This window comes from Mustela nigripes, chromosome 6 (genome assembly GCF_022355385.1).
Source record: "Mustela nigripes isolate SB6536 chromosome 6, MUSNIG.SB6536, whole genome shotgun sequence".
Classification (NCBI taxonomy): domain Eukaryota; kingdom Metazoa; phylum Chordata; class Mammalia; order Carnivora; family Mustelidae; genus Mustela; species Mustela nigripes.
This window is the reverse complement of record NC_081562.1, coordinates 104,422,180-104,436,829: the sequence shown is the minus strand read 5'-3', so window position 1 is coordinate 104,436,829 and position 14,650 is coordinate 104,422,180. Positions and strand designations below refer to the sequence as shown.

At 44.2% G+C, this 14,650-nt stretch overlaps 1 protein-coding gene across 6 annotated transcripts in view; it reads right to left on the bottom strand.

Annotated features, from left to right (window-relative positions):
• The window catches only part of IQSEC3 (IQ motif and Sec7 domain ArfGEF 3), a 102,495-nt gene that overhangs the window by 67,902 nt on the left and 19,943 nt on the right, over positions 1 to 14,650 (bottom strand). For all 6 annotated transcript variants that reach the window (XM_059403833.1, XM_059403834.1, XM_059403836.1 and 3 more), the window contains exon 2: positions 1,752 to 1,835. In XM_059403833.1, coding sequence (XP_059259816.1) covers positions 1,752 to 1,835 — 84 coding nt within the window. The remainder of the gene's footprint in view (positions 1 to 1,751; positions 1,836 to 14,650) is intronic.

Genomic DNA, 14,650 nt, shown 5'->3' with positions numbered 1-14,650 from the left:
AAGGCCCTTGAGTGCCCCGAACCTCCCTCTGCTCTCACATGAGGCAGGGATAAGAAAACCTGCCTGGTCTAACCTCTCAGAGCAGCTGAGAGACTCCATGAAACGTTATGTCAACGTTCCTCCCCAGACAGATCACCCTCTTGATTCTACAGATGGGGAAACTGAGGCCCAGGGGAGCTAAGCAACTTGCTCAAACGAGTCCCAACAATAGAAGTCTGTCGATGGGGCAAATCCTGGCCAGAATCCAAGTGTCTTGACTGCCAGTGAAGTCAGAAACAAGTAAAGAAGAGAGAAATGTGCAGAACTGAGACAGAAAACTCGGTGGAAAGAGAACAAAGCTTTAATGAGCGACCCGGAGCGCAAGGATCAAGACTGAGCGAGCCAGAAAAGAGGAATCTGGTGTTGGGGAGGAAGAGGAGAGCTGGAGGGACAGGTGGACGTGGAAGAAAGCAGACGAGAGCACGAGGAGGACGGACGACCAAATAGCAGGCGGGTGGACAAGAGGGACCCTGAGTTCAGCTGCTCCGTGGCTCTCCTCCCCCTCCCCTCCCTGAGGAAGTGACTGGCATGGAACAGAAGTATTTCCCTACACTTACATTTCAGGAAAGTCTTGAGCTTAAGAAACCCAAAGAAAGAATCAAGGCGTCAGTCCTGAGATGTAACATATCCACAGCAAACAGCCGGGAGCTGATGTGTGGGGAGGAGGGGTCAGAGTGTGGGAAGCTGGCCACGCCGAGAGCTGCCTTATGGGGCTCGGGCACCCACATTTCCACGTCAGCGTCACAGGCAGAGCACTTGGGGACTCCCCGCCCTTCTGCCGGGGTAGGCTTTGCAAACGTGATGACAATGATGGACAGACACTTAGATGAATGGGGATGGACTCCCTGGTAAAACAAAAAACTTATAGTACATTTAAAAGCTAAATAGCTTTTTTGACCACTGTGACTATTTCCCACTGAAGCTGCTATGTTGTTGACAATATTGGAAAGACACCAAATATATGCTATAACACCCCTATTTTGTCTCATTAGATTGGCATGCTGTGCCTGTGCCAATCAAAAAAATATGTATGTATATTTAGTTATATTACCCTAAGATGTCATCAGTGACTATTAAATGACCTGAGGGTTCCCTGGTTTAAAAAAAAAAAATTAGTTAATTTTTTAAAAATAATAAAAGTAAGAGGGACCATGACTAACCCACAACTAGGTGAAGAAAGCCCGGGACAGTGACACGGACCCTCGACCTAACACTCCCCCTTCCTTCCCAGGTCAACAGCTATCTTAGTGAAGTGTTGAAATCCTGAGAATTAAACGTATTCATCTTGGCTCTTTTATGCAAGGAGAAAGAAAGGAAAGCATCTATCTTTGCTCTGATAGAAAGGATGGGTGCTACCATTGGTTGAGCCCCTCCTGAGTGCCAGATGACCTATATGATGTTTTATGTATGTATATTATACTCTGCATAATCCAATTAATTACCCTGGACGTTTAAAGAGATGCCATTTTATGTAGGCTGTTTGGGGGAAGGAGTCTAAGTTTGGAGTTTAAACCCAAAGGGTATAATAACCTCAAGAGTTGGGAATGGCTCATCTGGGGTCCAGAGGTCGGAAAGAGAAACGGAGGCAGGAGGTAAAAACAGACAAACAAGAACACAGGACTCAGAGGAAGAGGCGCTGTGTGGTGTGCTTTGCTCCGAGGGGAAGGGCAGTGGGGGTGGGGGAGGGAGAACAGTCACCGCGGCATTCCCACCTTTGGGAGGCCAAGTCAGAGCAGGCGGGCTTCTGTTCGGCATCGGCGGCGGGACAGCAGAACTGGTGTAGCACAGTCTCATTCCTGAGGACAGAGCAGAGGGACAAGGTCAGAGGTGGCCTCAGCAGGCGGGGCCCAGCCAGCACTAAGGCATCCCTGCCCTGAGACCCCTTGCCACTGCTTGCAGCCCTGGACCTCCCAACTGCTGCCTCTTCCTCCTTCTGAGCACCCCCGCCTGACGGTAAGTTCCACTGCACAGGATTTTCCATTAATTCCGCACTATCTTTTATCATTATAGTTCTTGAAACCCTGTTCCCCGCTTCGGTCCAGCAAGGCGGAACTAGGTCTATTCATCTGTGATGCCCAGAACTGAACGTGTTTAAGCTGATCATAGGCAAAGATACAAAGCGCTCTCACCGAGAGTTCAGTGCTGCCGGCTGAAAACCCAAGGCATGGTGCTTGATGAGGGATTTGTTTGATGCAAATGAAAAAGCCAACCGAGAGGCAGAGATAAAGGTTCTAGCGTCAACTCTACAGCTAGCCAGCAGTGGGACACCTCGTTCACCGTTCCCAGGTCTCAATTTATTTGCTAACGAAGTAAGGAAGTTAAGCTACAGAAGTGGTCTTCAACCCCGGCTGATGATTAGAATTACTAGGAGACTTTCCCAAGCATCAACGCCTGCCCTCCCCCCACCCTCCCACCCCCCACCCCCTGCAGCTCCCCCACCAAGGGACTGATACTCTTGTTCTGGCCCTGGTTAGGGGCTCCAGGCCTTTTTATAAGCTCCCAGGTGATTTGAATGGTAGCCAGAATCGAGAGGCACTAGACTTGATGATTTCCAAGTTGTCTTCCATCATCAAAACTCCAGGATTCTAATATTTACTTTGAGCCACCTTGGGATTTAATATTGAAATTACATTTGGATAAAATTATATTGACATGTTGTTTCACCATCATGGAGTCAGAGAATGCCAGACCTGGAAGGGCCCCCAAAGATGACCTGAAAGAGGTGTTTAAACTCCTTTTAGCCTCAGAACACTTTGTCCAAACCCAATCTTTCCTGGGATCCCATTTTGGTTTTCGTGGGGTTCTTTTTTTTTTTTTTTTTTTTTTTAAGATTTTACTCATGTATTTGACAGAGACCGTGAAAGAGGGCACACAAACGGGGGAGTGGGAGAGGGAGGCGGAAGCAGGCCTCCAGTGGAGCAGGAAGCCTGTCTCAGGGCTTGAGCCTAGGACTCTGGGATTATGACCTGAGCCGAAGGCAGACACTTAAAGACTGAGCCACCCAGGCACCCCTGGGATCCCATTTTGTAAAGCAACCAAAGCGGAAGAGCTCAATAGGGGCAGGAAGTGGGAGATCTGTGCCACCCCCTCACACCCCTGTCTTGCTAGCCGCAAGGTTGGTAGCCACCTCCCAGGTGTCTCTCGGGGGCTCCACAATTACAACAGCATAGATTAGAAACTGCTGAGCCTGGCTCTTCTCATGGGAGAAAATAACATTGGAGCTTACCTTAATTTGACAAAAGTAATTCCAGAAAGATTTCAAGTTTCAGTGGGAAAAAAAACAAAACAAACAAACAGAAAAAAAAAAAAAAAAACCACGGGCAAATTTATAAGGAAACTTAGAAAGACAGCTTATGTGTTTGGGAGACTTTTAAAACAAAACAGGAAATTGAAAAGCCATTAAGAAGAAGAAATATATCTGACTACGTAAAATGAAAGCATCTTGCGTGGGAAAAGATAATCTAGTAAGTCAAATGACGAATGATCGAGTGGTAACATATGTTTGCAGTACGTATGGCGGAAGGCAGGTGCGTCTCCTACACCGAGATCCCACAAATTCATAATGTAAAGACAGACCCAGTAGAAAAAATGGGCAAAGGATATGAATTCCGGTTGTGAGAAGAGGAACTCCAAGAGCCAGATGGAAAGACGCTCTATCTTGCTAGTAAACAGGAAAGTACAAATGGAAGCAACACAGAAATACCGTTTCCCATCCATCAGACTGGCAGGCATTAGAAAGACAGTAGCTACAGTGGCTGGAGAGAACACGGGCAGAGAAGTGCCCAATCTACTGCCTGTGTGTGAATCACTCATTGTGAATGTTTACAGCTGTTTTTTGGAAATTGAAAGGAACACAGGTCTTCTGACCTGGCGATCCCACCTCTGGAATTTTATACCAGAGAAATGCAAGGAACCTGTTCATAAAAATATTTGTACAAAATATGGCGACATTGTTTTTAGTGGGGGAAACAGAGCGGCTGGGAATAACCCAAGTCCCCATCAGTCAGGGACTGGTTGAAGATACTGGGACAGTTTCATCCATCCCATGGAGTTATGTGTTCTATCTCTACATGGAATTATGCGTGATATCTCTTGGCTGGGGTTGATTTCCACAACATGTGGCTAAACAAGAAAAGCAAGCTGCAGAGAAATGTGTATCATTTTGTAAAACAAGGACTCTTCTCCCCCAAATGCATATTCTATACAGTGTACTGTTTTTCCATAGGAGCGCATGTATAACTAAGCGGTTCACGTTGGCTACCTCAGCAAGAAGAGAGCAGGACAAAGGAGATAAAAAAAGGGAAAGGAAAACATATGCTTGGTGTAATGTTAGCTGAAAATGTTCACTATAAATTCCTACTTATGGTATTACTGTAAATACATTAAAATTGAATATATATGTGAACAAGGACTAGAAAGTGTCAGAAACCAATGGAAATATTAATGTCATTTCAGGATGGATCATGGGAAATTTTCATCTTGGATTTTTGTTAATTTAATAAATTATTGATTATGGATTACATATAATCAATAGATTACAGACTAATAATTAATGCATCTAATATAGTTTCATAAAAGGGCAGTAAGGAAAATATTGAATCTGAACCCTCATTTCACACAGGAGAAAACTGGACCCCGAGTGGAGAAGTAATTGGTCTACAGTAGTTCCCTGACCAAAGCCCCAACTCAGTCTTCCTGATCCTCTCACCTCTCCTACTCCAGCTCTGGAGTTCCTGGGGCAAATCAGAGCCTTTAGAGAATTTTCTGGATCCCAAATGTCACATGATAGCCTCTAATTACTGCCCAGCCTGAGGAAAAGGGGAAGGAGGAAGGAGGAGACAGGACAGGAACCAGAAAGGCTCAGAGCCCCAACCATGGGGAGGCAGGTAGACCCAGGGATGCAGGTAGCAGAGAACCTACCCCCCAGTTCCTGCCACCAGATGTACCTGTGCCCCAGGGTAGGTTCAGAATTCCAGAAAAGACCCCAAGATCGTAGGCAAAGAGGCAGAGCTTGTTCACCACGCATGGCACTGGCATTTCAGGATGGAGAGCTCACTTGGATACAACCATAAGCCAAGTGCCTGGGGGCTCTGTCCTGACCCTGCCTCCAATTCTTAGAGGCATCCTCCCAGAGCTGGGAGCTGCTTCTCTGGCCAGGCACTCGGGCAGACTCCAGATGGTCCTCCCAGTTCCCCAGATTCAGCTGTATTGGCACATGCAATGGGTGATGTAATCCTGGATGTCCCCAAGTCCTTCCGTACCTTGGGCTTGGGATGGCAGTGCTATTGGTGTTTGCATTCTCCTTTGGGGTTCCTACTGATGAGGTCCCTCAAGGCAGTCCAGCTGAGAGGGGAAGCTTGCCTTCAGCCTTTTTTCTATTTCTCCTCTATCCACCTCCTCCCCCACAGGTCTCCTCAATCTGGGCCAAGGGTTTCCCCATTAGAACCTCCCTTCTTGCCTTCTCTTAGGGTTTAGTTCATGCTGAGTTATAAGTCCTGCTCTACCCACCTCTGACCAGCCTGGCCTCCTCCCTTGCCCAAGGTCAGAGTCCAAGTCCCCACGGTCTTAGTATAAGTTGGCCGAACGTTGATTTTACACTCCCAGACGTCCTTCCCTCTACCCCAAAGGAGAACCCAAGAAAGCGATCCAAAGAATTCATTCCCATTAAAAATAAAGTTGGGGTACGATAAGAAGAGCACTTCACCTCTTTGGCATCTTTCCCCCAAAACTATAACTCCAATCTACCCACGAGAAAAACACCAGACACACCCAAATTGAGGACCTTCTACCAAATATCTGACCAGTACTCCTCAGAATTGTCAAGGTCCTAAAACCCAAAAAGAGACAGAAACTGTCATAGACCAGAGAAAACTAAGAAGACAGGACAAATTGTCCCATGGTACCCTGGCTGGGATCCTTGAGCAGAAAGAGGTTAGTAGTAGAAAAACTAATAGAATACAAATAAGTCTAGAGGTTAGCAGATAGATAGATAGATAGATAGATAGATACAGGTAGATGATAAATTTGGGGTAGCAGAATACTAATAATTATATTTTAGTACTTCATAATGTTTACTATGTGGCACGGACTGTTTGAACACTTTGCATGTATTAACTTTTTAATTCTCACAAAACACCATGGAGCAAAACTTCCTCATCACTCTACAGATGAGGAAACTGAGGCATAGGGAGTTTGTGGACCACTGATGACATGTCATGCATTCAACCTATGCCTTAACCCTTAAGACAATTTTATAGTGTGTGTCATCATCCTCTCTTTTATAAATGAGAAAATCAAGACTCAGAGCAGGTAAATGACTTGCCCATGGTCACACAGCTAGTTAGTAGGAGAGCCTACACTCCAGGCAGGCAAGTTTCAAGGATCATGTCCAATTCTCTATTTCATGAGGGTTTTGGCCAATGGTCATTCATGGGTCCAACCACTAAACCCTGGACTGGGAGTCCCCAGTGTCTGGTACACTGTTGGTGCTCAATGTATGAAAATACAGAGAAGCATCACAGCAGGCCCTGCCTCAGGGAGCCCACCAGCTAAGAGAACATCCAAACAATAAGTTCCTGTTTGATTGAAGACATAATGAGAATGTGGGCAGAGGGATCATTGCCTAGTTTGCTCCTCCTTGCCCAAGTCCAAGGCTTGTCCTGACATTGCCCTTGAGCTATTTCCCAAATCCTTAGCCCACAGGTCATAGCCCTTTGTCCCTCGCTGCTTCCTTCTTTCCCAGCTTTCGCTGGGAGCACTGCCACCACAGCAGATGGACCATGGGGCACAAGAGGCTGCAAAGGGGGGTGGGAGCCAGGGAGGAACAAGACAGAGTCCCTGGGGTAGGACCGTCCCAAGGCTATTGCCAGCATGTCCCATCATAGTTTGTCCAGGTGTGAGGTGGGGACATGGGCACACTGGGCCTCTGTCCACAGAACCCAGAATAAAGCTTTCTTCCCAAAGAACACCTGACATAAGGCCTTGGAACACTCCACTCCGGGTAAGGTTTCAGGGTCTATGCCAGGGCCATAGACTCCACAAGGTCATAGACCCCACAGATGGGCCACAACCCTTGTGTAAGTTCATCCTAGTCCCTTGCCTCTTGAAGCCTCGGCTTTCTCACCAGCAAAGCTAGGACAGTAGCAATACCTGAACCTGGGGTGCTTTTAGGAAAGCAAACACAACATTGAATGTCAGCTCATGTAGGTCCTCAGAACCTGCGTCTCGAAGGCTCTACACTGGACAAGCTCAGCTCCCTGTACCTGAGTCATCATTCCAGGACAACATTTCTGCATCCTCATTCCATCATGGTGGAAACTAGGACCTAGTGTAGAGTGAGACGAGGGCCCAGCAGGTTGAGCAAATCCCTAGGAGGCTGGATGATTCAAGCACCTAAGATCCAGACTTCATCTGTCTCCCATTGCTTCTGGAGAAGTAAAGAAAGGAGAAAGGTCTGCACTCATAGGCCTAAGCGCAGTTGCTACACTTTGGGATGAGAAGGACCCTTCAAGCTGCATTGAGAATGTGATCCAGGCCTTGGAATCAAACAGTCCCCAGCCCACTCGGGAGCATGAGCCTGAGAGGGACTTTTTCAGAGCCACCACATCATGCAAATCCAGAGGCACAGAGGAGCCTGTGGGACCTGCCGCCCAGGGCTGTGGCCCTAAGAGTTCTGGAGCTGGAGGGACCCAAGGAATAGCAATGGAAAAGGAACATGACCCAGCCTCAGTATATGGTTCTTGGAATTCCAAATGAGGGAAGCCTGTCGTATCCAGGCCAAACATTTATTTCCTGTATTTTTAATTCCATGGCCATGACTTTAGGCAGAATTCAGTTCTACCTGGCTTTAGCAATCCAAAAGTGCCCCAATCTGATGAGTATCGGTGGGGTAGCTGGACCATGGGGTGGTCCAGACCCAGAATGAGAATTTTGATGTCTTGTCTTATGCCATGAGCCTGGGATGGGAAGGAGCTTGGAGGACTCAGGAATGAGAGGTACAGAGTAGGGGCAGCTTGCTTCAGGAACTTCAGGATATCATCCAAGCAAGACAGGGGTTCAAGGGTCTTCATAGAAGGCAGCATGGACCTGAAGGAAGAGGAGAGCCTCAGGTTTGGCCAGAAAAGTTCCCTGTTCTTGAAAGAACTAGGAAGGAAGCTAGGGAGAGAGTGGTGGTGCTATCAGGGGAGAACAGGGGTCAAGCGGCCAGGGCACTGGGAGGGGTAGGAAATGGCAAATGCTGACAGGAGCTAATTAAAGCTTTAGCCAGGGCCACACCCTTGAAGTTCTGGGGGATTGTGAGCCTATAACTTCCCACGTCTATATTCAGTTTGAGACTCAGGATTCCACTGCTTGGGCATAAAAATAGTCGAGTGGCTTGGAAGAACTGATGGTATGTATAGCACCGCAGTAAGAGAGGCTGGCCAAGGGATTCCCAGCAGGAGACTCAAAAAGGCAAAACCAGGATCTCAAAGGGGCAATTTTGAATGAGGAATCCCCTTCTCTTCTTCCAAGGTGAAGACAGCAGATTTAACCACCAGTCCTTGAAATGAAACAACCAGGAACCTCTCTAAAGGACCTGCCTTGAGCTCCAGGAAAAGAGAGAAATCATAAAATCATTTCCTGTCACCTTCTTGACCCCCACCCATCCTGGGACCACCATCACCAGGGCTGGCAGAGCCTGAAGACCAGCCTCTATTTTTTTTTTTCCTCTCAACTCCTCCAGGAAGACTTCTCTATCTAAACATGATGAATAGGAGGAAAATGTCACTCTTTTTTTTCAGAGGTCACTCCTTTTCCCGGGGATTGGGAAAATAGCCAAAACAACTTTGAAAAACAAGAACAAGTTGTAAATCTTACATTATGTGCTTTCAAGACTTTAAATAAAGCTACTAAAATTAGGACAATTTGGTGATGGCAGAAGGACGGACATACGGATGGATTGAACCAAATAAAGAGGCTAGAAATAGACTCAAACATGTATTAATTCTAATAAATTAACTCATGGTAAAAGTACCAAGGTAGGGGTGCCTGGGTGGCTCAGTGGGTTAAAGCCTCTACCTTTGGCTCAGGTCATGATCTCAGGGTCCTAGGATCAAGCCCTGCATCGGGCTCTCTGCTCGGCAGGAAGCCGGCTTCCCCTCTCTGTCTCAGCCTGCCTCTCTGACTACTTGTGATCTCTGTCAAATAAATAAATAAATAAATTTTTAAAGTACCAAGGTAATTCAATGAGGAATGATAGATTTTTTTAATAGATGGTGCGGAAACCATGGAAAATCCATATGCAAAAATAAAGTGGACCTCAGGTCCTGTACCATATTTATATAAAAATTAATACAAAATGGAACATAGACCCAAGTTAGCAGATACAATTATAAAACTTCTCGAAGAAAACATAGGAGAAAATGTGTGACTTAGAAGATGCAGAGATTTCCCAGCTAGGACACAACAAGCACAGACCATAGAAAAAAAATTGATAAATTAGGCTTCATCAAAATAAATATTCTCTTTGAAAGACACTGTTTTAAAAAAAAATGAATAATCCTTATAACTTAATAATAAAAAGACAAACAACTTTATAGAAAAATATACAAAATATTGGCAATAGATACTTCACAAAAGAAAATATATCAATGATATGATTAGTTATTAATGAAATACACGTTAAAACCACAATAAAATGCCAGTACACACCCACTAGAATTAGCAACATTTTAAAGTCTGACAATATCAAGTGTTGAAAAGGATGTGGAGCACCTGAAACTCTTATACACAGTTTTCCACTTGTGGCAGAAATGTAAAATGGTACAACACTTTGAAAAGCAATCTGGCAGTTTCTTACAAAGTGAAACATACGCTTACCACATGCCCCTGTAATTGCATTCCTAGTTATTTACCCAAGATAAGATAAAACATAGATTGGCAAAAAACGATTGAGAGCAACAAATGTTGACAGCAAGAAAAAAACCGCCACCAACAACAGGGAATTCTACCCATATACATTCAATTAATCTTTGACAAGGGTGCCAAGAATGCACAATGGGGAAAGGATATTCTCTTCAACAAATGGTGTTGAGAAAAGGGGATACCCACATGCAAAATAATGAATTTAGACCTATAGCTTACAGTACACAAAAGCAACTCAAAATGGATGATAGACTTAACCTAAGACCTGAAACTATAAAACTCCTAAAATTAAAAAAACAAAACAAAACAAAACAAAAAACACAGGGGGAAAGCTTCATGGTGTTGGTCTTGGCAATGATTTCATGGATATGACACCAAAATCCCAGGCAATGAAAATAAAAATAGACAAGGGGGACTACATTAAACCAAAAAGCACCTACATAGCAAAGGAAACAACAGAGTTAAAAGGCAATGTACTAAATTGGAGAAATTATTTGCAAACCATAACATCAGATAAGCAATTAATTTCTAAAATGTATTTTTTAAAAAATTCCTACAACTCAAGAATACTAATAACCTTGATTCAAAATGAGCTAAAGACTTGAATAAAACACTCCTCCAAAGAAGACATATATAGGGCCAACAGATATATGAAAAGATGCTCCATGCCACCTATCATCAGGGAAATACAAAACAAAACCACAATGAGGTATCACCTCACACCCATTATGACGGCTATTGTCAAAACATATGTGTATATGTGTGTGACAAGTGTTGAGGAGGATGCAGGGAAATTGGAATCTTTGTACACTGTTAGTGGGAATGCAAAATGTTGCTATGGAAAACGGTATGGAAGTTTCTCAGAAAATTAAAAATAGAACTACCATATGATCCAGAAATCCCGCTTCTGGTTATTCATCCAAAAGAATGAAATCAGGATCTTGAAGAGATATTAGCACTCAAATATTCAGTGTGACACTATTAACAGAAGCCAAGATTCATAAATGATATAAATGTCCATCAATCGATAAACAGAGAAAATGTGGTATATATATTCAATGGAATATTATTCAGACTTTTAAAAGAAGGAAATCCTGTGATACGTGACCACACTGATGAACTTAAAGACATCATATTAAATAAAATAGTAAGTAAAATGGAAGGACAAATACTGCACGATCCCACTTATATAAGGTATCTAAAATAGTCAAACTCATAAATTCAGAGAGTAGAATGGTGGTTACCAGGGGTTGGGGGAGCAGGAGGGAATAGAAATTGCTAATCAGTGGGCACAAAGTTTTGATTCAGCATGAATAAGTTTTAGAGATCTTCTGTACAACTTTGTGCCTATAGTTAACAAGCCTATATTGTACACTTAAAAACTGAAGAGAATGGGGGCACCTGGGTGGCTCAGTGGGTTAAGCCTCTGCCTTTGTCTCAGCTCATGATCTCAGGGTCCTGGGATCCAGCCCCACATCATACTTTCTGCTCAGTGGGGAGTCCGCTCCCCCCCCCCAACTCTGCTCTGCCTGCCTCTCTGCCTATTTGTGATCTCTCTTTCTCTGTCAAATAAAGAAATAAAATATTAAAAAACAAAACTGAAGAGAGCAGATCTCATGGTAACGGTTCTTACCACAATATAATAAAATATAACAAATAAAGTTAAATACCACATTTTGGTTTGAATATTTATTTCTTGAGTTGCATGACTACAATGAGTCGTTCCCACTCTGCGAGAATCTGCACCCTGGTCAGAGGAGTAGGAGTGGGACAGAGCTGGCCCAGAGTTAATACAAGGAAGGTCCAAGTACATGTTTGCCAATCATTGTCTGTAAGTTGAGTAAACAATATATCCATACAAAAATGGTCCATGTGTTCTAAATGTATATAGAGACAATTATTATCAATAAAATAAAGATGCATGCAAAAAAAAAAGCAAAACAAAACAAAAAAAACCTGGTAGCAACCTAAAGGTCCACAGACTGGTAAATGGATAAACAAATTGTGGTATATCTATACAATGGAGTACTACACAGCAATAAAAAGGAGCAAGCTTACTTATACATGTGCCAACGTGGATGAATTTCAAAAGAGCATCATACTAAATGAAAGAAGCTAGACACAAAAGTCTACATGCTGTGTGATTCCATTTGTATGATTTTCTAGAAAAGGCAAAAACTATAGTGACAGATCAATCTCAGTGATATGGGAGGCGAGAGTTTAAACTGAAAAGGGGAACAAGTGGTTCTCTGGGGGTGATGGAAATGTTCTATAGCTTGATTGAGGTCATGGTTACAGAACTGTAGACATTTGTCTAAACTCATATGCTTAAGATAGGTGAATTTCATTTATGTAATTTTACCTTAACATGGCTGATTTTTTAAGACCAAAATCTTTTTCTCACCCTTCTCATATCTTTATACTTCATCAAGAAGCTTTAGAGTAATTTTTTTTTCTAACTTCCCTGCTCTCATTGGCCCCAGATCACCTAATTATTAACCCCCCTCCAAGCAGCAAATAAAAATAACGGATTGTTCCTTCCCTTCAACCACTAGATTGGATTTTCAGAGACCAGATGGCTCATGACTGAGCCAAAGGAGTCCAGGGGGCCAGAAACTAGGACAATGAGAAAACTGGGGGTGGGGATGGTTGAATGGGGGAAATTTTGGAGCTGGGCCTGGGGCCGAGAGCCCCTGAGAAGTTCTGGAGATGGAGACCCAGCTTACCATTCACTACTGTCAGCCCACAGAAGGTCAAGTCATGGTAGAGAAGGTTCTCAATCCTGCCCATTTATGTCACTGAATTATAGGGATTCAATAAGATTTTGAATGGGAAACCGCCTCGGGAGAAACATAATAAACCCTGCACAGATGCAAAATCTTATAATGACTATTATTGGTATTATTAGACCTTGCCCCCGGGGCACTCAGCAACCACCGCGCTATTGCAAGAGGGGACCTACCAGGATGTCATTTCAATGGCCTCCTCCCCAGGCCCCCATCCCTTCCTCCCGTCATGGAGGAAGGGGTAGATTTTCTGTGCTCACTCTTGCAATCTGCCACTGCAGTCTTCCATGGGAAGCTCTGGAAAGATCTTAATAAGGCAAATGCTTACCGATGTTCCAGCAGCCAGGGGCAGAGAAAGGAAGTGGCTTATACCTACTTACGTGCGGATTTGGCAAGTTTTCCACTCCTCCAATTAGAAACAGCAGACCCCACCTCCTTTCATGCTTCCTTCTAAAGACAACAGGACACTCTCTTCCTAACGGAAAGGGTCATCTCTCCTCCTTGCTCCCCTCCACAGAGCTCAGAAGGTCACAACCCTCCCTAACTGCTTGCTTGTTCATTTACTTTTTGAGCACTGATTGCCTGCTAGGAACTTGATGTGTAATAATCATAAAACAATAGGCTGGAGAGATAGATATTGTTATTCCCATTTTACAGATGGGTAGAGAAATTTGGTCACATGGTCAAGAGTCACACTGCTAGGAAGAGGTTGAGGTAGGACGTGAACCCAGGGCTGGTCCCCAGCCTCCAAGTTATTTTATTGCCACGGAAAAGGCATGGTAACAATCCCTTGTTGGAGAGCTGGGAGAATTCAATGAGAAAACATACCGGAGGAATTTAGCCCACAGCCCACAGTGGTATATAACAAATGGTGGTATAAAATAAAATAAATCCCTGAATGTATTATGGCATATCCCAATCAAATGGCAAACTCCGTGTCCTGTGTGTCTCTGTAGCCCCACGCGCACACACACACACATACACACACATGCACGGGGCCTGTTCGTTGTTTGCTAACCTGAGGACAAAGTCTGCCTGAGGCTGGTACCTTCCTTTTCCCGTTGTTATTCCGTTATACAATTCAGTATTACCAACTGTAGTCACCATGTTTTCCCTTCGACCCCGCAGGCCTTCATCTTGGAGCTGAAAGCGCATGCCCTTTGGCCAAACCTTCCCTGTTTTCCCCAGACCTAACCCCCAGCTTCTCTGAGTATGACTTTGCATCCATGCGTGTGTGTGTGTGTGTGTGTGTGTGTGTGTGTGGTTTAAGGGATATCATACAGTATTTGTCTTTCTCTGCCTGGCTTCCTTCACTCAGCATCAAGTTCCATCATAAATGGCAGGGTTCCCTCCTTCCTCACGGCTGAATAATATTCCCATGGATATACACACTTTCTTCATTCATTCTTTTGTGGGGGGACACTTAGGGCGTTTCCAGGTCTTCAGCCACTACAAACAGTGTTGCAGTGAGCGTGGGCGTGCGGAAATTTCTTTCTGATTCTGTTTTCATTTCCTTCAAATAAATACCCAGAAGTGGGATTACTGGATCCTATGGTAGTTCTATCTCTAACATTAAAAAAACAAAAACAAAAAACAAAACAAAAAAAAATTTTGTATTTATTTGATATAGAGAGAGAAAAAGCACACAGAGGTGGTGGGGGCAGGGGGTGGTGGGGACAGAGGGAGAGCAGACCACCCGCTGAGCAGGGAGTCCCCATGAGGGACTCCATCCCAGGACCCTGGGATCATGACCAGAGCCCAAATCAAGAGTCAGATGCTTAGTTGCCTGAGCCACCTGGGTGCCCTTGCTCATTTTTCAACCAGACGCTTGTTTTTTTGCTACTGAGTTGTATGAATTCCTTATATGTTTTGGATATTAAGCCCTCACCAGACATATGATTGGCAAGTATTTTCTACCATTC